The 27444-nt window shown below is 41.2% G+C and overlaps 1 protein-coding gene across 4 annotated transcripts in view; it reads right to left on the reverse strand.

Moving 5' to 3' along the window:
* Positions 1-27444, reverse strand: part of ncoa1 (nuclear receptor coactivator 1) — a 55909-nt gene that overhangs the window by 12498 nt on the left and 15967 nt on the right. For all 4 annotated transcript variants that reach the window (XM_072680608.1, XM_072680580.1, XM_072680599.1 and 1 more), the window contains exons 3-7: positions 17946-18051; positions 12355-12521; positions 2383-2489; positions 978-1155; positions 427-606 (exon numbers count right to left, since the gene is read on the reverse strand). In XM_072680608.1, the coding sequence (XP_072536709.1) occupies positions 427-606; positions 978-1155; positions 2383-2489; positions 12355-12521; positions 17946-18034 (721 nt within the window). In that variant the 5' untranslated portion in view covers positions 18035-18051. The remainder of the gene's footprint in view (positions 1-426; positions 607-977; positions 1156-2382; positions 2490-12354; positions 12522-17945; positions 18052-27444) is intronic.

Here is a 27444-nt window from a genome sequence, read left to right on the forward strand (position 1 = left end):
TCATGGACATGAATGTCACGGCAATATTGTATCATTTTGACCCAACCCCCAAAATGTACTTCTGCATAAATTATTTTACTACACTTCTTACTATAAGATGTGTGTTGATTTCATTCTGCCCCAGAAAAAGAACAGTTCAAAGGAAGTCATGATTTGCCAAGATATTCATGTCCATAATTAGTGCATTCTGACCACAGCTATACACGAAAAGTGAGTAGATACACAAAGATACTGGCTGAGTGGGAATTTAAAACAGATTATATTCTAGAAAAAAGTTAAGGTGTATAAAGTAAAGGTGTATAAAATCACAGGTACACATGCACATATGTAAGATTGCATATCTTATGTATTGTATATAATGATATATAAAAAAATAAACAAAAATGAAAAAAAAAAAAAAAAGTTTATGCCAGCTGTATCCCTCACCCTCGCCCTCCTCCTGTACAGCTCTGGGCTGTGAGACGGTGAAGCACTGCATTTGCTCATACTGCTGCCGAGCTTCCTGGTTTTCAGAGTCCACTTCGTCTGGAGGTCTCTTCAGCAGCCTGCAGTTAAACGTGTGGCTGTTCCGCCGGGCCTGCTCCTGCGGCCAGGGCACCCCATTCACTGTACATGCACAGAGCAAACAGATTCACCACAGTAGAGTTTTTACACTGATATGGGATTTCTTTTTTGGAAATGAGCTCATTTTTACATGAGAAAGGAAAAAAAAACTTGTAACTTCCAATAGATGTTAATGTAGAAATAATGTATTCCATGACAAATCCTTTTTGGAAAATTTCAAGCAGAGGAAGAGGGAGTGAGTGAGAAAGTAATATGTACATGGGAATATGTAACTTACAGACCCAGTAAATGTTTGTTCTGTGACCTGCATTCTGGCTTTTATACCACCAACCACTACCAACGCTAAGATCTGTTCAGTCTAGACTAGCTCCATTTCCACTCTCTGTCAACAGGACAAACTAAAAGACCCTCACCCAGGCTTTTCGGCAACAGGTTGCGCACAAACTCATTGTGGTCGCCCACGTGCAGGATGCTGTAGACGCTGGAGGTCATCAGCTCCTCCTGGCTGTAGCCCAGGTAGTTGGTGACGTTCTCCGACACAAACACGATCCGGCCCTCGCGGTTCACCACAAAGAAGAAGCCATCCAGTGCCTGGTGGGAAAATCAAGGAACAGGGGAGACAAGAAAAGGAGTGAAACATATACCTCTGGATGAGGAACAGCACACAAAGGGCCACCAGCACACTCCAGTCCATGGGAACTGGGCCAGCCTTAGACGTGGCATGAAGGCAGACACAGAAGGGGACGCACATGGACAGAGCAGACTGCCTACATATGTGCTGCTGTGATGTCCAAACTTGACTTTTCCATTTAAATGAGGGAACGCTGCTGTAAAAGTGACAAGTTACATCCTTACCATCTCCTAAAAAAACACTTACAGAATAAATAAAAAGCAGTACACACCACCTAACATGATGTTTTTTTTTTTATGTGAATTATAATTATATAACGTCTTGATTTGACTCATTGTTAAAAGGTAGTTCCACCAATTTTTCTAATTTTCACATATGAATTGAAATAATTTATTACTGGAAGGAAGTCAGGATCTGACTAATGCTATGAGGCAAATTACCAATCACTGATTACAGACAAAATATGAACTTACAACCGCCCAAAACCAGGCCAAATATTACTCACCACAATATTAAAATACTTTCATACGATTAGTTGATTGAATAAAAACCAAGGTAGCCTCAGGTACTTTTTGTTGTCACTTAAGGTAAGATTGTTCCCAAGATAAAATCGGCCCATTCAGCGATGTAGCTACACAGCTACAGCCAAACTAGCGAGTTGGGTATAACGTACACAAGCCCAGTGAGCTAATTCAAACACAGAAGGTAAAGTTGAATTCAGAGCCCATGTTCACGCCAGTAAATAATGAAATCCATCCACACAAGTGCGTTTCATCAGCAATTTCTCTTATTAAGACAAACATCCAAATGAAAAAAAAACTGACACTAGTGACAACAAAAACAACAAAAGAAAGGTTGTTTTTGTTGTCATGCTCAAAAATGCTCATGCTAGAGATTAATATAAGGTTACGTCCGTAACCTCCTGATGCTACAAAAGATTATTCGGGTTGGTGGAGAAAAAATATATATAACAAACAAATAAATAAATAAATAAATACCAATCCAAAAATAAAAATAAATACAAATAATTTATAAAGCACATTCTGGACCATACTTGAAAATATGTCTCTTTAGCTGGGACCACACCATTAGCAGTGTAGTGCTTGTACTACAAGACATCAGCATCTATTACAAATAAATACATATTTAAATAAACAAACAAACAAACAAACATAAGCCTCACATACCTCCAGAAGGAGGGGGCCCAGAGCCTCCTTCTCCACCATGCCCTGACTGCTGGACGACACGTCGCTCTTCTGCACCTCGTCATCTGGGGACATCAGAGCTGCTTTCTCTGTGGATTCACACAGACCAGCCACATTAAAGGGAACAGCTCAACCAAACACGGAAACTATGGCTAACAATGACAGCTCATGTAGTCAGTATGCATGAGGTCATGCTAACTGTCCCATGTCATTCCACCTTCTCTCGCATTCCTGTGTTCACCACAGTAGCTTGGGTGAACTCTCCACGTAAAACTCTCTATTTAAATTTCTAAACACACTGTCTAGTACTGCACAAACGGCATCAAGTATTTCTTGGAAAAACAATAACAATAATACAACAATAAATATATCAAAATGCATACGCAACTCCTTACTAAGCCTTATTCAGGAAGAGTCCTCACTTTCATTGCAGCTGAATATAAACACCATAAGGTATAAATAGGAAACAGGAACTAAGGAACCATTACTATTTATGGTATGAATTGGAAATATAAACAGGACCTATTTAAAGATTATTCTGGCAAAAAAAGTAAAAGTAACAAAAAAGCAAAATAACATTTACATTTACATTACATGTAAGGCATTTAGCAGACGCTCTTCTCCAGAGTGCTTCGCTATTTACTTAAGAATAATCTCAGCTAGTTTGAATAGGCTAATAATTTAAAGATACCTCTAATCTTAAACTCTACTAAACACAAGTCAATAAGGAGACCATTCTGCTATTCACTCAAGTATTCTCTGAAGAGGTGGGTCTTCAGTCTGTGTTTGAAGATAGCGAGCGACTCTGCTGTTCGGACACCCAGGGGAAGCTTGTTCCACCACTTCGGTGCAGGACAGAAAAAAGCCTGGACGCTTGTCTTCTGTGGGGGCATTACTTACAATTAAAATTTAGCTGGACTTTTAGAGCTTTGGGGGAAAAAAACATCATAGATATGATTTATGGCAGCTGTTAAATGCACAGCTAAAGCTATTTAACTGTGTTAACTTAATAGCATTATCTTAGCATTTTCCCAAAGCTCTCCATGGGGACATCCAGTATTTACAGTACAGCCTCTATTTCATCTAGTCTTTCATTAAGGGAAACCAGAAGCTGCTGATGGGACTGAACAAATTCACACAGAGACTGGAGTTCACAGAGAAGTCAGACACTACAGCAATCAATAACTTTACTTACCAACAGCACATTCTGACTACTACTGTTTTCCATGCGCGGGTTTACGCTAATGCCATATAGTGTTCTTGTCCTAAAAAGGCACACGTTGTTTCAAACAGTGAAAGACTTTCCATGGCTACCTTTGGATAAGACAAAAACAGGCTATGGTACAGGTATTCATAATTCAGCGTATATACGCACATCCCTCACATATTAACCCATCACCTGATATCCTCATATAGCCCTCGCCCCCATCCTTCTCCTGAAAGGGTAGCAGATGAAAGCAGCACAGCGGATGCCTCACCTAATCCCCCTCTAGCGAAGTGGGACTTCTGAGTCTAAGCCAACCACAGCAAGACCCTCGGGTGCTCTCGAGAAAAAGAATGCGAAGCGAGGCAAAAGCCACAACGCCAACACTTCCGTCCTCATAAAGCTCAAAGCCCTATATGATGTGCTGGCGATTATTCCGCGGCCAAGCCGCTCAACCTTCTCGTTCATCTTCCAGATCAAAGCCGCTCGGGGCACTGGAGCCGCCACATGAGAACACGGCCCTGGTCCAGCAGCTGAGGGGAACAGAGGCTGGAGGCTGTTTGTTTTGGGCTTTATTCCGAGCAGCAACTCCTTGAAAGTGTGTCTAAATTTAGATCTGAGCTTTTGCGTGCGTCGTCTTGTGCCGTATTTACATACATAATAGTAACGCAGCTTTCCAAAAGCTGTGGAATGTGTGCGAAGCTCCCAGTGCTGGGTCAGCCTCCAGACTTGCTTGCCGTGTTGGTAACAGGAGAGCGTAGAGAGGTCAAGGGTGGAGTAGCAGAGGACGTGCATCTTTAACAGGCCCAGCGACTAATATGGTGGGAAGCAAGAGGAGCGCTGCAGACATTTAACACCACTGTGTGTTTGCTGAGCTACGTTCATTTTCACAGCGATCTACATCGCAATCGGTTTCAGTCATAGCTCTGAAAGCTGGGTGCCTCAAGTCATGAAATGACCAGCACAGGCTGGATCGAAGGGGAGCCCGCAGCCTTATGCTTTTCAATACTGTTAGACCTCACTCTGGGAGAAATCAAAAAGGGCCTGGAGGGGCCACTGAGAGAACACTAGCTACTCTGCAATTAGCTAACAGATCATACACTTTTATTCTAACAGCAATGGCATGGATGTCTTATGATGGTGGCACTACATGTCTTGGAGACTGCTCAGTAGCCCATGACACTGGGACACAGAGCACATATTTATTGTTTAAAGAATGCTGATCTGGCATCAGTTAATGTGTACTAAATTGAGGACCACTGATGAGAGACAATATTAAATCAATAATTTTACTCCGAAATGCTTGATAAATGACCAGCCCAGCAAGTGAACGACAGAAACATAACTTCTCAATAAATCAGCAATGACTAGTTGGCAGCTTTTATTGTGGTTATCTAATAATATGACGTAGTATATTATGAAATTTAAATGGCACATTTCATATATTTTGACCTAAAAAAAAAAAAAAAAAACAAAGAAAAAAAAAAAAAAAAAAAAACACAACACCCACATTACACTTACAGCAGATGACCACAAAAGCTTAGCCTGGTCAGTAAGATACCAAAACTGTAGCCAGATTATAGCATGCCTGTGGGTTCAAACCAAAAGAGTTAGCTGAAGGTATGAATACTGAAATTTGCTTAATTTTACAATCATTTGTGTTAAACAAAATCTGTGTATCAGCTCAACAATAAAGTTGGAAGACTGGGAGAAAGAAGAGGAAAAAAAGGAAAGCTTGTCCACTCTGTCCATTCTTCTACTTCAGTATATTTTGAATTACAGTCCCAACCACAGCAAGATTTTACCATTTACTGCTGTGTTCTGTAGTATCCGTTGGTGTACATTTAACTTTACAGACACACAGCTTTTACAGCGCATTTCAGTCCCCAGACAGGGTATACCTGTGCTCCTGAAAGTGCTGGCACAGTTTAGATTGAGTCCATTTTGTTCATTTTAATAAACTGGTGTTTTATTGATTTGTTTTATTTTATTAACAGCTACATAAAAAAATCTGTATGTTTACAAGCATTCTGATTAGTTATACGATGCAAAGTTAACCTACCTCGACTATACTTTGACTATCATGCAAAATTGCTCAGGGTATTTCATTGTTTGAAATTTTAACACCAAGTAAAATGGTGTTTTTCAGGTTTTGCCATTCAAAATGGTCACTGTATGTCAAATATGTAATTATCCTGATATATGTAATTACCCAGAAATGGCAATTATAAAAAGTAGCCAGTTAAAGGCCTAATAAATGCATTTTAAACTTTTCCCATAATGTATTTTGGAATCTGTGCATTCATTAATGCATCAAGTCAAAAAAATTAGTAGTATTAATTGTAATATGGAGAGTTTATGGCTGCCTTTAAAAAAAACAAAAAAAACAAACAAACAAAAAAAAAAACACACAAACACATCCAAAGGCTGAAAGAAAGGCCATCAACATAATCAATGAGCTTCAGGGAGGAAAAAAAAAACAAAAAACAACCCAGATAGCTCCTTATCTTTATAACTGCAGAGGCCTTACTGAATCCCACACAGCCCATCCAACAGCTCGTCAATCGCAATGCAGTGATGAAGGCTAGCTACGCTTCCGTCCCTGCCCTCCCCCAACCAAACAGAGCCCGTTACCATGACGACAGCGTTACCGTGGTAGCACTGCAGCAGGCGATACCTGATCTTATGGCATAGGGGGACCCGGGCCTGATTGATGCTCTCCTTGTGCATCCCACTGCCTGCAGCAGCATCACGTTCACGCTCTTGCACATACTCACTCTTGTCCTTTCTTACATACAGTCATAGACAACTGGACCGTAGATACATAGATGACTAGGAACGGCTTATGTCATCCTCATCCCTCCCCCACTTCTTCTGCCTCTCACTCCTTCTCTCCCAAGGGAGGGAAAAAAAAACAACAGAAAGAAATCAGTGACAACACTGTATTTATTAACTACACACTGGCCCCTGGCCAGGTCCTTAAGATAAGGGTGGCGAGCGAGTGCCTCACCATGAATTGCACGCAGCTCTCTTAAGTTGGAGCTTGATATAAAACTAGAATAAACAAAGAAATGTCACTAGGTTGCACAGCCAAACACGCTGAGCAAACAAAACCTAATGGACACTTGGGCTGGTGACCTTTGCCATAGCTTTTGAACGTACGGACGCACTAAGGAACTGGACAGAACGGTTAATACAATATCCTGATGCATGAAGACAACATACACCACATGAGTCTTAAAAAAAAAGGCTAATAATTGGAAAAAGAGAGTTTTTTGAGAGTTGCACCACTTGGCTGAGTCCTGGCTTAACCTCTCATTAATGAATCCCATTTCCAAAGTAAAACAAGCACAATTTCTCACGTTTAATTAACATCTCTTTATTAATAATGCATCACCTCACTAATGCAGAATAAACGTGATATATAAAGAATTTGAATGAACAAAAGCAAAAAATCAGATTTCCATTTTGTTAGAACCTTAATAATAAAAAAAAAAACATCATGAATATGAATGCATGCAGCATTACTCATGTTATATACACTTCTTGACCCACACTGTGCTAAAAAGGGAAAAACACAGTGTATCAAACAAGAACAAAAAACTTGACATCTTTTACACAGCAATAAAAAAAAAATTAAAAAAAAAAACAATACAAAAAAGCGCTGGAGCTAGACATTCTCCATTTTACTTTGTTTAGTCATGCTGTTTTCTCTGGAGGCAGAGAATTTTTTAAACCATTAAAACTATATTCAGCAAGCTGGTTTCTATTCTGCTGGTGAAATGGCCACTAGAAGGCCTGCAGAAAAAAGTAAAAGATGCAGCAGAGTCAGCATTTTGCATAGCAATGTGCATGTCACACGGTTTTGACATGTGAGCATCTGCAAAATTAAATGACCACATACCCGCTTAAATGCAGGGATAGAAAAGCATAAATAACAAAATTCTTTGGCCAACTAGTGTTAAAAACAGGATAAAAACAGCAACCTTTCCTAAATCTGTGGTCTAGTATTCAAGAACACCTTGAATGGTTAAAAGGCTAACCATCCCTTGTTCTGCAAGTACTGATATGCTCAAAAAAAGTTTACTGCGACATAATTTGTCACAATAAGCCGATAATATATCATATCATCCACCTCTAACTGGGTCAGAGTCCAAGCAGACCAAAGTGCAGAACGTGCCGTCGGAGGAGAGCAGCAGCTCGAAACGCAGAATGTGTTGTGTTTTTGATTAATCCCAATTGGGGATTCATTGGACTGAATGTGCCATTTGTGATCAGGCTACTTCATAAAAAAAAAAAAAAAAGCTCAAAATACAGCTTATGCTGCTGTCCATTGATAGCAGCCAGCCTTTTCAACTATGGCGAGAAGGGGGAGGCTGAAATCAAATCAATATCAACTGGCCTGATTTCCGGGACAACTTAAAATATGTAAAAGGGGTTTCCTGTAACAATATGATTTCAGCTCAGTGCAGATTCTCTGGAATTAGCTAGAGTGAGTGCAATTTTACCCAGTGGCAGAAAACATGCAATCCTGTTATTATAGTCTAATGCGAATGACTGTGATTACAGCTATGTGCCTCATGAGGAAAAAGCAAAGGAAAGCAACTTCAGCGCTGCTGCGCCAGGGGCACCCTTTTCCTGCCTCTCTAAAGGTTGCTGCCCCACATCTGGTGTGTTTGATGGAAGGCTGTAGAGGCCAGGATCTGCCCTTGTCCAACACAACACTGATACAACCCTGGGTTGGAGACAGGAGGGGAGGGTAGCAAGTTTCTGTTTCTCTAGTGATCTCTCTCTCTTGCTGGTTTGCTCCGAGAGAAAAGAAGCAGGGCCAGCAAGAGGCCCCTCTCTTGCACAAGGTCAGGGGGCAGAGGAACACAGCCATTGGTCGCTCACTCACACGCCCCTGTGCCCCCTCCACCCATCACGGGGTGAGGGCTCGAAACGAAAACAGAGAAGATGGCCAGAGTCCTGAATGACACACCAGAGAAACAGAGCGAGCAAGATGACCCCTGAACGTTTTACTCTGTTGCATCAGGTCGAGCCACTGTCGACTGGCATTCTCGCTCTCTCTCAGGCCTCGACCTGACCTCAGAGCACAAAAAAATGAAAAGAAAAGAAAAATAACATACAAAATATAAACAAAAAAGCATGCAAGCTTAGAAATTATTTTTGACCTATTACAGGGATACAGCTTCTAAGCCCTAATTTAAAGCTAGGTCAATATGTTGTTTTGCATCTAATGAAAATAGTATAAATCTACTAATACTGTATTTGTAAATATCTGTAACGTGTTAGGCTCTCTCACACATCCCCTCCCTCTCTTACATGTACATCAGATATATCAAAAATTGTGGTCAACACGGTTAGCTAACTGATTTGCGAATATTACTGAAACATGTGGCTATCCTATACGCAAGTGCCCAATTTAAAGGCCAATTTAAAAAGATCAAAAATCAAGAAAACTCCCTTAGACTCCACAGGGTAATACAGTGTGTATTCATATTTGGGCTCCTTTGGTTACAAATTCTGTTATGGGAGTCATTAGTTAAGTAAGTAAAAGAAGATGAACTACCAAATGCATACAAAAAAAAAAACATAAAAAAGAAGATTTATATCATTATATCATTATCGTTAAAATCCAGAATTCACAATGGACAACCTTAGGAGGGCCACCCCAAAGGGCTCACCATGGTGCTCACGGTTCCGGCATAGGCCTCAAAAGAGCTTGTGCTAAGCATGGGCCCCAACACAGCTCAAGAATTTCACAAAACCAAAAAAACTTGAGCTTTATATAACATATTCAAGCTTAATCTTTAACTTTACATTTAAATTACACCTAAAGTGCCTTTGTAAATTAATTTGGAAGTTAAGTAAGTAGCAAAAAATAAATAAATAAAATGAATGAATGAAAAGTTAAATCAGAGAGAAAACAGGTAACCTGTGGGCTCGCAATTCCGGACACTATGATCTGAGGATCACTAGTTCGAAACCCAGGTCACGCTACTTGCCATAATCAGCTGGAGCCCAAGAGAGCACAATTGGCCATGCTCTCTCTGGGTGGGTAGATGGCATCATTCCCATCCTAACATAATTCCCATTGTGCTGTTGGCCAGCACAGGCATCGGTTAGCTGATGTATCAGAGCTGTGGACCTGGTGCACAGTGATGATGCATCACAGGCAGTTTGAAAAGAGGCGGTTGCTGACATCACAAAATGTGTTAGTCTTCACGCTCCTAGTGCTGGCAGTATAACAGATGATGGGGAGACCCCTAACGAGTGAGTTGGCCATCTAAATTGCACCCCCCAAAAAAAACAGGTAGCCTGGAAGACAATGATTATTTAGTTGAATTATTTTGTTTACTATTTTATAAGTGTCATTGCCGTTAACACGTTTTAACTCGCCAATATCTAAAACGTCATAAAATAAATAAATAAAAATCAATCAATTCCTAAAAGTTTCCGATATTTCACAAGCTGCTCCATTAGCAGTTCCAGTTTGAGAATGTTGAGGTGCTTATTGCTGATCAGCGGCTCGAGAGCTCCACCACAACTCTTCCTGCGGACTGATCCGATTTCCACAGCACGGCCAAAACGGCTTGCCGTCTTCCTCATTCTCTCCGCTCCTTCCGCTCTGTCAGTCACCTAGCTCATTAGCAGAAGGTACGATGACTGCAGCTGTGCCAGATATAGCTGGAGGTTCCAGCAATTATCTGAGGCGTGCCATTTTACAGGACTGCAGAGTATACGTTACAGTGCTGATATTGAGGGCTGCTTAAAAAAGGGCCTCTCGCGAGCACCACCTGCTTCACATGCTGCAGAGAGGAACAGACTCAAATAGGAACTCAAAGCTTTTACTTTTTAAAAATATATTTTACAATGAAATGATTAAAATGAACGCACAATGCAACGCATCTTTCCCTAAGCCAACTTAAATCCGACTGTTTATTAGTCAGCATGGCATTTAATGCCTTTTCAAACGTGTCTGCATGGTTCAACTTTCGAGAGCAATTAATAAACTGGACAAAAACATTTTTATCGACAAGGAGAACTAAAGCCACAAGCACTTCACTTACTCTAAGGCCTCTGAAGGTTATTCCTGGAAAATGTTTAACTATGGATAAGAGCCGAGAGGAGCCTTAACTGAAGTCCTACATAGTTTATAATTGAAAGATTTTAAATGGGGGAGTGTATTGGGGGGGTTGAGGGTATGGCAAAAGGTAAAAATCTTTGACAATTTCATGGACTTATGAAACTGTGTCTTTTTATCCGCTAAATGTGCAACAAAGCAATCACTGCTGTCCTTCATGTATAGACATAACTGAATTAAAAACCAGGAACTGAGGCAAGATGAACTGCTGTGTTGCAGAACAGTATAGAAGTGTTCTTATCTATTAGCATATAGTGTAATACCAATAAACCAAACAGGGCAATTTGCTTAATCCTAATATATCAGTTACAACTTTCAGGTAGTGTCGAACGTAATTAAGCTGCTTGGCATACCGGTTTAATTCTGCCATGTGTACACATCATTACAGATAATCCAATCCATGTGTCAAAAACAATACATCCATCACATACACACTTTCCTCACTGTCTTGGAGCCTGAGCAATGATGTCATGACCTGAGTTAGTTCAGCAACTCTCTTATGGGAGACAGTCCAACAATGACTGTAAGATATATATGAGTACGCCGTATAGTAACTAAAGACAGATAAGGAAAATAATAAACGCACTGAATTATGTTCTATGCATCTATTCATTCAGTCATTTGTCACGGCATGCATTATTATTCTGGCAGATTCATATTCCCTTCTGTAATGAGCAGAATGCATTATTTATTGGCCTAGTGAATTAATAATCACACCAAAAAACAATTCCTAAGAAGGCATTCATCATCCCAATAATGTTGCACATCATCGCCCTCATTTCACAGATCTCATAACTGTCCACCTTTAATCATGCTTCAGTCTACCATCTTCCTAACTTCATTCAACAAGTAACAGTATGGCCACAAATGCTAATGGTGCTTGTAAAGAGAGAAAGTAGTCCAGCCACCAACATAAGAAAACCTGCTAATTGGCTCCTACTACAATTCACTGTTAGCCAAAGTAGGCGTAATTGGTCAACTTGGTTTCTGTTCATGTCGCCAAACCAAACGCTCACCAACCCTCTACCTCATTATGAACCTAAACTACATAAATACACAGTTTACTCCAGAGCCCTTTGGTAAACCCTCAGCATTTAGTCTAGAGAATGCCAAAAGCCACAATGTGTAAATGAATTGCCTCTTATCAATTTACTGCTTTTCTCAAGAGCTCTAACCAGTTACTCATTAAAACAGACCCCAGAGCCGAGCAAATAAGCAACACCTGTCACCACACACACCTGCAATGCAAAGAAAGGGTAAGAAAGTCAAACAGGTCCAAAAGTGGTCAGCAGAAAGTGTCCCTCAGTGGGGTGCGTGGTGACACCTTCTCACTTCTCAACCTTCTGACTCTCATTGGTTTCAATAGCCACAAATAAAACCCGGGAGAGGTTCCATTGAGTCGTTCAAGAAACTCTCGAGAAGCCCTCCATCATGTATGACTTGTGCACTTGAATCGGAACAGACTCCTAATTGCCACTCTAGAAGGGCTTGAAGGGTTCATTGGTCTGGTCTCTGAGGCCTGGATATGGCACACTGAGCAGGATACCCCAGCCTGGCTCTCGTAGCCGCCCGACAGGAGAGGGATTTGGCGTGAGCTGCTTACCCTGCTCCCGGCGTTTGATCTGCTGGATCTGGTCCACCGTGCTCTTGAGGATGTGGCATTTGTCCGGCTTCACACTCAGGCTGGCGAGGTCACCCATGTTGGCGGAAAGCAGCTCTGCCAGCTCGTCGATGTAACGGCACTCCAGCTCCCGACGCCGCTTCTCCCCACTGAGAAAGAAAGATAGACAGATAAATAAATATGGAGTAAATTAACTACTTTAAATTTTCAGAACAAGAATCTCCAATAAAACAATAAAAATTCTACATGGTTTTCCAGCTACTGACCACTGAATATTTGGGTCTGTTAAGTTTTGCATAAAGGTTAAAGAGGAATACAGACACTCAACTCTTTAAAACACTGTTTGTAAAAAATACAATCATAGTGAAGCGCTACATGCATAAAAATGTCCATTTTAGCATCATAAACCTTACATATATAACCTAAAAGTATTTTTTTTTGGGCTAATGGTAATGTGTGTTGTGTGCATCTGTTAAGTCTCACATAAGCATAAATAATACTAAAGCAGAGAACAGACTGACATCGGGATGATGTATGGGGATGATGTATGGGGACGGAATCAGAAAGTAAGAATAACTCCTATTTATAAAATCACAGTGGCAGAGACCCAATTGCACCATGCCACTGCAATAACACTTTTATGCTTAATTTATTGTTGAATGCAACAAATAAGCATAAATAAAAGACAAAAAAAAGTAAAAGAAAAAACATCCAGATATACAAAGTCTGTGTGCTTCATATAAACTGTACAGCGGTGTTGTGTTGATGACCATAATTCTTCTTTTACATCATGAGAAGCAGCTGAATTGCACATCACTTTAACCTATATTTCGTTTTAATTTGATTGGCAGAGTCATAGTTGAAGCATTTGAAAATAACTAAATCATGAGTGAAAATGTAGGGAAACATTATTACCATTAACGGTAATGTCAAAATCTGACAGATGGATTCTGCCCTACGGTTTGTTGGATACAAAACATCTCCAAATCATGTGCAGGCAAGAGAACAGAATGACAAAGAGTCAAATACCGACATTAATGGGTTAATAGTCCTGTCTTCAGGCTAAATGAAAGATCCATGGAGGTACGTGGAATGAGGGCAGCAACCTGCAGGCCCTTCTCAATAATTCACAGTCCTTATGAGTCAGGATCATGGACCACTCAAGAGCATGAAAACCCCACCGCTGCATGCATGTCCTCAGTCACACGATGATAAGAGCAAGGTCTCTAACCATAGCTTGGGGAGACTGGGTGCAGGGTATAAGGAGGGACGAACCAGAAGAAGATGACCGAGGTGATAGGTGCTTTTGGGGACACGCTGTGGGTGGGCTGCAAGCAGAGTAAGGCCAAAAAACACACTTCCCCGGCCAGGCCATATAGCAGGACTAATGAGGGGCGAGCTGAGGCTTTCGGCCCCGAGACGCACATCACACATTCCTCACAGACTTTACACCGCGTGCTGGAAACTGGGTTATAGAGCGGTGGAGCGAGACAGAGAACGAAGGGGAAGAGGGAGAAGGAGACAGCGGAAAAGGCTGGCAGTATGTATTTAAAAATGTGGAGGGGAGGGAGGCAGGGAGGCAGAGCAGCAGTGACGAAGTGTGATATATCAGTGGAATGTAGCACACTTGACCCTTTTTCCTCAACCTGTCAAGCAAAAAAAAAAAAAAAAGGTTCTGCCATGTCATAAATGAAAGAAAGTCCCCAGAAAAGTAGCAGTAAACCAGATATAGGAGGCTCAGAGAAGAAAGCGATACTGTAAATGTTTGAGGGACGACAGGCATTAGGAGAGGACTAGAGCGGGTCAGTTGGGAAGTTGTGGCAGGAACTGTTTATTCTTTAACATTCCCCGCTATGTGTGTGTTACAATGTAATGGAAGTGAGTGTCATGCGCAAGTGTGCAACAGCGTACATGTGTGTGTATGTATGTATGGGTGTGAGAGACTGATTAGTATGACTAGAGTGTTCAGTGAGGGCCTAAAAGAGGGCTTATCTGTTTGACTTTGTATAGTAGGTGAGGTGAGCGAGTACATGTACATATGGATGACTTGTGTGTGTTTTTGTGCGTGTGTGTGTGGGGCGCAGGAGAGAGCGGAGAAAGTAGGTCAGTGCATTGCCAAGGTTGCGCGCAGGCGCGGGTCAGGCGCTGCGTGGGGTTGCTGTAGAAACAGGCAGTTACATCAGCCCCGCCAAGGCCTCGTGGAAGAGGCACTATCACATACCCGGACAGACCAGTCCTGCTCCCTTGCCCACACACACACACACACACGCCACTACAAACACCAACAATTCCACAAACATCAACTACTACCCGATGTACGATCACTGCTGTACCTGAAAATGACTTTCACTTCCACCTCGTAGACCCAACACTGTCACAGCTATTACAACACTGCCTGTCACAGGGGTGGCTTTTCGAACGCTGCACCTGAAACAAACGTGCCCCACTCAGACAGTATTCTGAGGCAGTCTGAATCCAGGGTTTACAGAAAATGCTGCCTGCTGAGGTTCTTTACCTTTGCCCATTTTCTGATGACAGCATCGATGTATCTTTGCTTTACACTTTCCATAACCTTGCACATCAGCACTGTTAAGGAGGAAAGTACAGAAGTCTTCGTTCCTTTCTTTTCAAAAAGGTGCATCTGTGTTTTGTGGTGCAAGTTGCCCAGATGCAATTTTCTTTTTCGTATGTAGAATGATTTGGAAAAATCTGATTTAGAACATTTGATGCGATAGAAAAGTCTCCAGCGACGCATCCAGTGAGCGCTCTCACACAATGTCTAGCTAAAGTTATCACAGTTATAACCAAGATTTTTTAAACATTACATTTTCATGGTTTCAGTATCACCTTTCCTAGCCGCCGGCACGAGGCCTGTTTTCGTGCGGCAACCAGAGGATGCATATTTTCTGTCAACTAGCACAGTCTAGGTGTGATGTGCTCCTCACAATTGTGCACAATCGTGGAAATGACTGCCTCTGAAAACTGAACACAAGAATATTCAGCACCAAATTCTGAGGAAGTGGCCACTGTGTGTTACAGCACCGCCATCTTGGACAAGATCAAGAATGCTGGTGTAAAATGTTTTGCGAGGCGTAAATAACTCAAGCTAAGTATAGTTTTAAGTCCCCCAACTGAGGATGAGGACGTATTATTGAAAGACAAACCACAGTGCACTGAACTACTCCTAGACTGAGCAGAAGCTGCCTCATCATTAGAGGACAGGTCCTTGCATAAATTAATCTCTGTTATTATTTTGGTTAAGCTTTTTTCTTATGAAAATAATTCCAGTCTGTAATTGCAAATTGTCCTGGTCGACCAACAGTCGTTACGGTGTCAGGGCAAACTTGCATGGGGGTTGTGGGGGATTCGATAGAATTAAAAGAATTCAAAAACATAAAAAAAAAAAGAATAGCATTAGGCAGACTTTGAACTCTGCCTGGTTTATTGTACATTGTGTGCAAGCAGAAAAAGAATGAAATAGCAGATGAATTGTGACATAATTGTGGGCTATTACTCCAGAAGCAGCACAGTCATCGCTCCTTAGGGTTGACAACTTGGCACAAATATTACATTTCACCACCACCCCCCCCCTTTTTTCTAGTTCGAGAAATTTTCAAATATACTTAAATTTTAAACACATAATTACTAGAGGATAACATCACTGCAGAAAACAGCTTCTGTCAAGGGTCCCCGAAAGCACACAGTGTTGGAGATGCAAGATGGGTGTCTAAAAGGTGCATTTGCTTATTTTTTGAAAATTACTGTTCCATTAAATCCCCCAGGTCAGTGAGATCGCACTGAAAGGCAAGTAAAGTGGTTATGTGATGCACACACTCAAGAGTTGAGGCCAAGGCAACTGAAGTAGCACAGGTGGCTGACGCGTGTAGCACTTAGCTAAACTAGATATGTAGACTACGCTTTTCCAAACTATCTGCTTATATGTATAAACACTAGTTGATTATTAGCTCACTGTACTACAGAGTGCTGGATTGCAGTGTTGGCCTGTGAAAAAATATGCTCCATCTAAAGCAATGTATTCTTGACGTTTCGGTTAAAAGAAAAAGAAAAAAAAAAAAAAAATGGAGTGTACAGTAACAGTACACTCTTCTGAGTGTTTGGACTCCTTTATGTATCTCTGCTTCAGTTGAAAGAAAAAAAAAGAAAAAAAAGAAAACACTCTCTTAAGGCAGTGACATATGTTTGCATGCTACCACTGTGGTGCTGTGGTGACTGTTGCAGCCTTGGACATACCTCATCCATCTCATCCCTTGGCTGCGAGGGCAGTACACATCATTACAGCTACTTTTTAAACCGTCTTTGGGCCAAAAGATTTTTAATGTGCGTTTTAAACAGTAGGCTTGTAAGATCACACGCGATATACCTACACCTCCTAGTCATCAGCAATTGAGCTTCATTTTGTGAGCACTTTTTATAAACAAAAAAGCTGCAAATACACATCAGGTATGACATAACATTATATATATATATCATCGGAAAGAATCGGCTTAAACCACAGAAAATTTGTATATACTCTTTCTCTAGGTTTAGTAGTTTTCGGTATGGTTTGGTAAATCAATAACTGTTATAATGTTTAAAAAAAAGCCATATTTTGAAATAACAGGTTGGCACTTTGGCTGTCTGGCTCAGGCACTTAATTCCAATTGTTGTGTGTTATTATTTTTGAATATAATTACTTTAAAAGACAATGTGTGTGTTGTAAACACACATCAACCATGCTCAAAAGCGCATAATAAATCTCCCAGGCCAGTGTCATGGTGAGTGATTAGCACTGCTTGGTCAAGTAGCTAAACTAGCCATTTAGTTTAATAATATTACACTCATATTTGCTTACAGCTCTTCAGAGCAGCCTCATTTACAGTGTCAGACACTTGCCAGAAAAAGTCTGACATCTAAAGCAAAGTATAGAGACAAGCAGATAATGTAATTCTGTCCGGTACAGTTACAAGTAAAGGCAATTCTATATTCTGAGTTGCTGAAGTGCTAAACAGCGGTTTCATGTTCGAAAATACTTAATAAATATCTAATTAAAGCTAAATTGATGTTTTGTTGTTTTTGGTTTTACATTTACGGAGAATAATTTCAGTGTGCTGCAAACTGTTAGGAGCAACTTCAAAATTAGCTTTAAATGCATTTAAATGTGAATAATTTTGCCATTGCCATGAATTTGCTGCATATTTTAAATGATAATTTAACAGCCCAGAGTAAAAACAACCCAACAACAGTTAACAATTTGAGAAATAGGCAATAGATGACATTAATCAGCAATATTACAAAAATTGGGTAATATTACTTTGGATCGTTCACCCTAAGTGACTGATCAAACGCTAATGGTGTTCAGATAAATGACTTTGGTTGCGAATACATATCTTGCTTAAAGTGCTAGTACAAGAAAACTCTGGTTGATTCTGGTAAAATCCTGTTTATTTTGTTGTCGAGATTAAGAAATCTATATGTCAATACATAAGTGAGAACCATAACAAGAGCAGCCATGATTCAGAAAACACAAACAGATAGTGTAGGGAGTGTAAATGCAAGATAAGCTTCAAACTTACCTTGGACCAGAGGTGTCACATGGTGAGCCTTTCCTTTTGCGTGACTCCGGAGTGGCGGGGTCAAGGGCGCTCTCTCCCACGGCACTCATTTTGAGCTTATGCAAAGCTGCGGGAGAGTGAAGACACCAGTCAGCCAATGGGTTCAAGTTCAGACAAGGCACTCAGCCAATCACATAATCCAATACTCACAAATCAACAGCAGCAGGCCAGCAGGGTTAAATGATACAGTCCAGGAAATTGATTCACATAAGCTTAGGGAAGGCATTCAATGCAATCTATTTTGTGCAGATTTAAAGCATTCAAAGTGAATCAGATAACGGTATCTATAATTAATAAATGACAAGGCAAGAAAGAACAACCATCAACTGATCGATCACTTCTGTCAGGAAACTCAATTATCTGCCCGAACCAGTAAACATGACGGCAGGGCAACAGTTGCATGTCTTTCTGCTCACCGACCAGCAAAAGGTCAAGCGATATGGCCCAAGCTGTTAGAGCACCACAGTCAGATGACTTCATGCTCCACACAGCCTGAGGTGACTGTTTCATTCCCATTAGCAACGCATGCAATAAATGTCTCCTTAGTGCAGCATCAGAAATCTGTCGAGACCTAAATAGCTAAATGAAAGCCCCTTTTGATCCGCTGCATTGTCCAGCCACAGATGCGTTCAGCTCATGGCTGTGAGCATCAAGCTCGGCCACCAGCAAAATCCCCAATCGCAAGGCAGATGTGGGAGTGCTTCACTGTGGTGAGGAAAGAGATGTGTGGAGATGAGCTTTGAATAAGTCGCATTGGAAAGTAATGTGTGGGTCAAATTCTCCACTGATGCATGACCTGGTTATCTGAGTTACGGGAGAGTGGGGAGATTCCATGTGAAAACAAGCCTTCATGGCACTTCCGGAGCACCCACAACCATAGTCTTTACAGATTTATCTAGAATGGGATGTCTGAACCTAAAAATAATATAATTTAACACTAAAACAACTTAAAACATCAGAAAACAACATCAATGGTGGCGCAGCGGTTAGAGCCCCGGGCTATTGATGACAGGGTTGTGGGTTCGATACCCTTGAGTAAGGCCCTTCACCCTATCTGCTCCCCGGGAGCTAGTGTGCGTGCACACATGTGTGTGTTCACTACCATTGATGGGTCAAATGCTGAGGACACATTTCGTTGTACATAGTACACTGACAAATACTTGCACCTTTACCTTTACAAAGAACTTATGTGTTTTATTGTTTACATTCAGATGTACCAGTTCAGCCTGTATATGCATCAGTAATTGTGGGACTTCAGGACAGACTAAAATTTTCGGACAGTCCACACATCAGTTGGGCACTAGGTTTCCTCAATGTAAACCACTTGATCAATCAGAAACTGTGGAGGTGAATGTGTAGAAGTCTTTTCCCAATCATGTCACTGATCATGAGTCTCTGATATGTTCTATGCTCTTTAACTTGAAGCAAATATCTACTAAAATAAAACCACCACCACCAGTCTAGTCAAAAACCGTAGTCAATCTTTTTTCCACCCAAGCTGTTGGCGCAGTGATCTTCAAGTAATGCCCTCTACAAGCATCAGGTGTCTTGAGTTGCTATCCGTAACCATAGAAACAGGACATGTACAAGCTGCCTGTAGGGGAATCCTTCAGCATACATGGCAAACGTAAAGACATGAACACACACACACACACACACACACACATATATCCTTACATAAAATCATTCCTATCTAAGAGCAGCTAAAGCAACTAAAACAACCTCCACAGTCGAGCAAGGGTCTGCCGCCAATGTATGTCCGGGCCGGGTTGCTCACCCGAGTAACCAAGAGCCAAGACTGTGTGTGTGTTCCTCTTTGAGGCCAGCATCACTCTCCCGTTCAGATGCTCCATTTGACGACTGAGGGGTGCAGGAGCTTTGCGGGGCTTTCTTGGACCACTGCATGGCTCACAGGCGTGGGCAACTTTGATCTGCAGGGCCTGAACAGGCTGCCATTGTGGGGCCTGCTGAAAAAGCTCCGGCAGCCTGTGAGCCCCTAATCCCTAGCAGCTTCGTTTCCAGCGTTTCACCTCAAACTGGTACATTTAACGCAGGCCAAGAAACCACGGAAATTAGGCTGGGTTTAAACTTGAAAAGATCTGAATAACTGGTTCACAAGCCAGAATCAGCAGGGCAAAGAAAGGCAACAAGACAAGATGGGACTGCTGGTGGCAAGCGCTTGTGTGATGGCACAGAAGTTGTGCCCTCACACTGTGTGAAGGCTGGCAAGCATTGCTTCGTGGTGCAGTGGACAATGTATATTCCTTAGGTTCTACCCAAAGCACATTCAACCCTTCAAACTTTCAACAGAGCTAAAAGTTAGCGTGCAGCTGCAGTGTGCAGTGGAGGGGGAAAATGGCAGACTGCATTTTACTAGAACTCCTATGACACACGTAAGAACCGGTCAGAACTGTAGCACATCTTCATTTCTTCTAAACAGCTTCCTTGCCAAGTAACTTAAAAATGAGAATAAATGCATAACAGAGGAGCACCTTGGAACAACAACCATGGAAGTGTAGCACATTTCAGCAGCTTTCCATTCTGGTAAACAAGCAGGAAAGATTGGGTAAATCAATTTGATCATTTCATAATGTTCATTTGGTGGTGGGAAATGGGCCAGTGAAGGCGAAGGTCCTTTTTTTTTTTTTTTTGATACAATAATTCTAATAACACAACATAAGCGATGATTAGAGTGACTTTAGTGTGTGTTGCCCTGCCTATAATCATAAACAACCTAGGGTCAGCCTTTAGTTTTGCTTAGTCAAAGGCTTTTCCAGGGACAAACTGCCCAGAGCTGAAGTGGATGGCCAGCGTAGCATTTGTTACCAGACCAGATTGTTTTTTAAAGAAGATGTAATAGGCCCAGATATTGGGAATTGGTGGCATGGAAGGGGGGAAAAATGTCTTGACTGATCTTGATTGACAGTTATTTGACATGTGTAATCAAATCATGCATTTAATATGGCTAGAACTAAGCTAGTGGCAACTTCATTTCTGGTGAATAAGGTGTCTTGGAGTAGACAGTTTATAATTAGAAGCCTTCTATTGGAGACCTCTTAATTGAGGTTAACTAATCTCTATAGCACATAATTAGGTTATTTAAGATTAGACTGTAGATTCTTTAACATGAACATCAAACTAAAAACTTGACCTCAAAATAAAAACAAAAACATAAACCTGTAAAATCATTTAAGCTTTGTGGCACCAACACATTATAATAACAAGTTCCAGCACTCATTTTATTCTAAATCATAAAGTACCATTTTGTTACAGCATGGTCATATCAAATATTCTACTGCAGACAGTTACATTGTCCAAACACTAAAGCAACAGCACCTGTTTAAATAGGAATTTTTAAAAATGTCATCAAGCAAGAGGAGGTGCAGATGCTGTCGGCAACTTTCACTTTTTTTTTTGTTTGGCATGGCCCCAAAAAGAAAGGCGGATCTCCATGCAGGCAGAAGACCAGTCAGATAAATACAGCCAGGTAAGACTACTAAGGGTAGGGGTAAAACCTGCTACTAATGAGCTGAACCTGCAATTTCATTCATGTGCATAATTTGTGTGTGTGTGTGTGTGTGTGTGTGTGTGTGTGTGTGTGTGTGTGTGTGTGTGTTTTGGTTTGCTGAACCGTCTCATCGCCATAACACGTTCGTTTTCCTGTAGGGGAGCTAACTATAAGATAAAGTTTGCCAGCTAAGGCAGTGGGTTATCTGCAAGTCAACAGCAACAATGGCAACGGCAAATCACTGAAACCATTGTGCCACTTTAAAGAGAAGGAGATTTGCATGCGACTGTAGTACTCACAGGCTTAATGTTGCAACACTTACACAGCAATGCTTTATTTTCTAAACAGATGCTTCAGATAAGCGTAGTACAGCTTTCACACAGTTCTGTTCTGCACATTTTCTTCTGAACATCAAGAAATAAAGTTATTCCTTCCTTTATTTAGGAACTGAAGAGCAGTTTTATGACCTTGATGTCCCAAAAGAACATTTTGTCTCTCTATCAGCTCCTCGCATAGCATTAGCTTTCAGGAAGGTGTCAGTCATCCTAAGCAAGCCACCCAAGAAGTGACTAGAATTGAAGAGGAGTCACTAAGGTAGTGAAAACTCAATGATACTCACCAAGCTCTTTATTAGGGACACTATACTAATAACCAGGGCCTCCCTTTACTCTCCAAACAGTCAGCAAACGTTCATGTCACCAACTGCGCTTTACTGTCTTTCCGTCCCCCTTCTTTCACTTTTATTTGAGTTTTGTCAGCATCATTTCATTTTAAGCTCTGACTTATTTTTGTGGTAAACTAGAACAGATTGACAAATAAATACATAAATAAAAAAAGAAAATAAAGTAAAGTACAGTTGAGCAACAACAACAAAAAAAAATGAAGACATATTTCAGCAACTGAATGACAAATGAGAGAATCACAGCATTTCTAATCCTCTTACAAATAATGATAAACTAAAAGACTAAAGCAACAGTACAGTTTTCCAACAAGTCACTGAAGGCTAAATAGAAAACAACATGTGAACTGAGCCAGCCTCAAACGTTTTTCAGGATGCACAGATACGTGAATAATGAGAGTGTGAAAACAGCCCCACATAAACACTTATACAAAGTAGATACTAGGACAGAATACCATTGCAGAGGAATACGGGAGTTCTATAAACATATCAAATATCGGTTCAGAATTAGTTTTGACAACATGCCAATACCATAACTAAATGGTACAGAGGTCAATTCATTCATACCAGATGTGCAAGGAATGAGACTCAGCAAGAGAATATGCAGTTTTCTGCCTAATTACAAGAAATATGCTACCAACATGAGAACTTCTCCAGGTCACATTCAGCTGCACATACTGGAACCAAAACAAACCCTTCCTCTATATAGCCAGTTTTATCTTCAGTGGCCCACAATTGCTTTAAGTTTGTAACACTGTCCAGCCGTCCTTCCACATCGAACTGGAGTGCACTTACTCATAAACAGACACCTAAACTTGGTGAACTCACTCAGCAAAACATGTGCAAACTCCCCACACTCTCGCCCCCCTGAGCAGGGAAACAAACTTATAAAGCCATGGGAGGCCTTCAGCCCTTCTTTTCGAAACGCATGCAAGTGCACATGACCTCAAGCTAAACAACCCGCGACAAGGAGAGGAAAGAGGGGGGGGTTGGTGGGAGGGACTCACTTTCTCACTCACTCAAAAAACATGCAGTCGCGCACCTGAGGCTGAGCTGTTGTTTGTGGCCTATGGAGCCGAGCAGCTCGGAGGGGGGGGGGGAGAAAAATTGCGAGGTGGCTCCGTTAGCTCAGGCTAATGAGGACTCCTCTAAAGCCTCCAGCCAAACAAGTTCGGGCTCGGGGTGCCTCCATTCCGCAGGCATATGTAGGGGGGGGCTTCTTTCCAAGCTTCTTGCTCGTGCTGCCTTAACCTTGCGTGTAGGCAGAAGCGGTAACGCATGTCGCCGAGGGAGCGGGATGGACCACCAAGCACCAAGGGAGAGGGGAGGGAGAGCATTGTTTACACTCTCCTCTCCCGTGGCCACACCGAAGGGGGGGGGTGCTTTTGGGGACGAGAGAGAGAAGTGTGGAAGAACGAAGTCGGGAAGGGGAGGACAGCTCAATGGGGAAGAGGCCCCTCATAGAGGAGCCCGGGGTGGAGAAGAAGTGGAAAAGGGAGGAGGAGGAAGAAGAGGAGGAGGAGGTGGTAGCAAGTGAGTTTCAAAACAGACGAATCCCATGCTCGGCTGCACACACACCCCTCCCCCTTCGTCCCTTGCAAAAATGGTTCGCTCCAGGAGAAAGCCGCGCAGTCACTGTTGCTGACTACCTCCCCTCAGCCATATAGGCCAAGAGAGAAATGCACACTGCTCTTCCAGAAAATATGAACTCTGCATGGTAACAGAAGCTGCAACAACAGTAGCACATCTTTCATTATCATTATTATAAAGAAGAGTGGCTTGTTTATTCAAACAGTCTAAATATAAAAATATAATATAAAATCTCCTGCAAGACTATTGCTCTTTACTGTAGATTTACAAAGACTGTAAATCTCTGGCTTTTGTCAACACAAGAAGTCGTGCCATCAACTCTGCCTTTTTACACTGCTTATTTAGCTACTGCTCTGTAGAGTGCCACACCGCCCAGGGACTTGGATTACAATCCAGATACCACAGAAGCCTTCGCCTCATCACCATCCGTCTTCATTACTCAACTTAGAGCTGCTTAAACACCTTTTTGTCACCGGACTATTCTTTTGCGCTCTCTCCCTTTGTGAATGAGGCTCCCCAAACGTCCTATAAACCTTAAACTAATTTGTCAGACATCGCATTCATGACGTGGTGCCAGGAGATGGCAAATCTACACATAGTCACAACTGCCCTGCCAAGCTGAGCAAGAGCTCATCGTTAGCTCAACAGGCAGCTCAGAACACAATGAGTATATAACACTTATACACTTGTAAATAATGATTTTATTACATTTTTTTGTAAACTGAATACATAATTCATCTGAATTCAGTGCAATGATTTTTTATTTTTTATTTTACACAATGCTATTGATAGGAAATATTTGTAGAAAGCCATTTTAATCCCGGTCCAAAACCACCAGAGAATCTGGATGCCTTTTAACAGAAAAAGGTAAGAAAAAAGTGACATTTTGGGGGGGGGGGTATGTATCGCTCCACCATGAGTGAAATTTAAAAACATATGTTTCAGGCCTAAACTTTAACATAATTCTCTATTTTGTTCTAATCATATTTTGCTTTAAGAACAGAGGCGACAGCCGAAAGTTTCGGAGAGGCGCTGAAAGCATGCTTTCGAATTTATAGAAGAATAATAGAAAAATAGAAGAATTAATAAGGATCATCTGTAAACTGTTTGTTTGTGTAACTACAATTCGGAAACAGCATAATTAAACAAAACCTTGGAAATAATCTGAGCTCGTAAAGCTAAAAACTAATTACCTTCAGAAATAGAAGTGTGCATATACCAGAACATTATTCTCTACAAAACTCAGTGTGGGTCTTTTAATTTTGAAACACCCACCTCTATTCAATCCTTTACACCACCAACACTAGTGCAGACCCTGACAGAGTCATGGTGTCTCTTGTCCTTGTAAAGTGCTACGCAGGGGTCCACTCACTGCCCATGTGTGCTACTTCTACAGAGTGACCATGTGATTGCGCAAGGCGTCCAGCTGGGTAAAATGTCACAGTCTACGTGACAGGACATACCTGCTGAAGGAGTCCAGGCCAATGGAGATGGGCAGTGCCCACATTAGTCCCCCAATGCATATTGTTCAATAGATTCAAAGTTTATGCTGCGAGCCAGGATGTTTACTCTAGGGAGGAAGCAGCACTCCTTCGAGGTTCGAGGCTCCACTGCTACAGCACGTGGACAGTGAAAAATCGGTTTGGTTTTTCCACCTTCTAAAACGTATTTAATTTATCTGCCACTTCTCTGAACTGTGACATACAAGTATACACTAGAAGCAGACCTGGAATTTATGTTATAACCATGAAATAGAACAGATCATTATGAGAAAGTCTTTTTGACATAGGTCATGAAAATGTATGTGTCAAATTATTTATTATTATTCTAAATTATTGTTTTATTAACTATAGTATTGGAACAGACCTCTTAGAGCACTTTGAGCAACACAAAACATCTGTATGAATATATAGCCTAAAGCCTACATCATTTTCTCAACATAACCTCACAGTAACGCAATGCTTTCTTGCAACTGATGTTCTATGTAAAAATTGTGATGCCACAGGGAGGATAAGTTCAAGGTGTATGTTCACCTAACACACAAGATTAAACTGAACTAACATCTGTCTGATATCCAAATCACAGCTATTGATCATAAGTGCTAATTCAGGGTATTTATTGTTAGCTTGTGCATATGATGCACATTTAGACTGCAGTGGGCCTGATGCAAATATTCAGTATTTTTCCTGAACAAAACATAGAATTTTGCACTACATCTGCCTGAATATGTAGCTTTATTACATTTATACACATGTGGACAAAACTGTTGGTACCCCTTGGTTAATGAAAGAAAAACCCACAATGGTCACAGAAATAACTTGAATCTGACAAAAGTAATAATAAATAAAAATTCAATGAAAATGAACAAATGAAAATCCGACACTGATTTTGTGACTAAAAGGATATGTTAAATCAAGGTGTATCCACTAATTAGCATCACAGGTGTCTACAATCTTGTAATCAGTCAGTGGGCCTATATATAGGGCTACAGGTAGTCACTGTGCTGTTTGGTGACATGATGTGTACCACACTAAACATGGACCAGAGGAAGTGAAGGAAAGAGTTGTCTCAGGAGATTAGAAAGAAAATTATAGACAAGCATGTTAAAGGTAAAGGTTATAAGACCATCTCTAAGCAGCTTGATGTTCCTGTGACTACAGTTGCACATATTATTCAGAAATTTAAGATCCAAGGGACTGTAGCCAACCTCCCTGGACGTGGCCGCAAGAGAAAAATTGATGACAAATCAAAGAGACGGATAATATGAATGGTGACAAAAGATCCCAGATTAAAGGTGAACTTCAAGCTCAAGGATGATCAGTGTCCGATCACACCTTCTGTCGTTGTTTGAGCCAAAGTGGACTTTATGGGAGACGACCAAGGAGGACACTGTTGTTGAAAACAAATCATAAAAAAGCCAGACTGGAATTTGCCATACTACATGTTTACAAGCCCCAAAGCTTCTGGGAGAATGTCCTATGGACAGAGGAGACAAAAATTTAACTTTTTGCCAAGGCACATCAGCTCTATATTCACAGACACAAAAATGAAGCATATCAAGAAAAGAACACTGTCCCAACTGTGAAACATGGAGGAGGCTCTGTTATGTTCTGGGGCTGCTTTGCTGCATCTGGCACAGGGTGTCTTGAATCTGTGCAGGGTACAATGAAATCTCAAGACTATCATGTCAAGACTACCATCATGTGCTGCCCGGTGTCAGAACGCTTGGTCTCAGTCGCATGTCATGGGTCTTGCAACAGGATAAATGACCCAAAATACAGAGCTAAAACACTCAAGAATGGCTAAGAGGAAAACATTGGACTATTCTGAAGTGGCCTTCTATGAGCCCTGACCTAATCCTAATGAGCATCTTTGGAAGGAGCTGAAACATGCCGCCTGGAAAAGGAACCCTTCAAACCTAAGACAACTGGAGCAGTTTGCTCATGAGGAGTGGACCAAAATACCTGCTGAGAGGTGCAGAAGTGTCATTGACAGTTACAGGAATCGTTTGATTGCAGTGATGGCTTAAAAGGTTAAATAATTCTGTTGAAGCATGGTTTAAAACCAATGTTGGATTTTCATTTGTTAATTTTCATAGAATTTCTATTTATTACTTTTGTCAGATTCAAGTTATTTCTGTGACCATTGTGGGTTTTTCTTTCATTAACCAAGGGGTACTAACA

This window comes from Salminus brasiliensis, chromosome 1, assembly GCF_030463535.1.
Source record: "Salminus brasiliensis chromosome 1, fSalBra1.hap2, whole genome shotgun sequence".
In the NCBI taxonomy this organism is placed as follows: domain Eukaryota; kingdom Metazoa; phylum Chordata; class Actinopteri; order Characiformes; family Bryconidae; genus Salminus; species Salminus brasiliensis.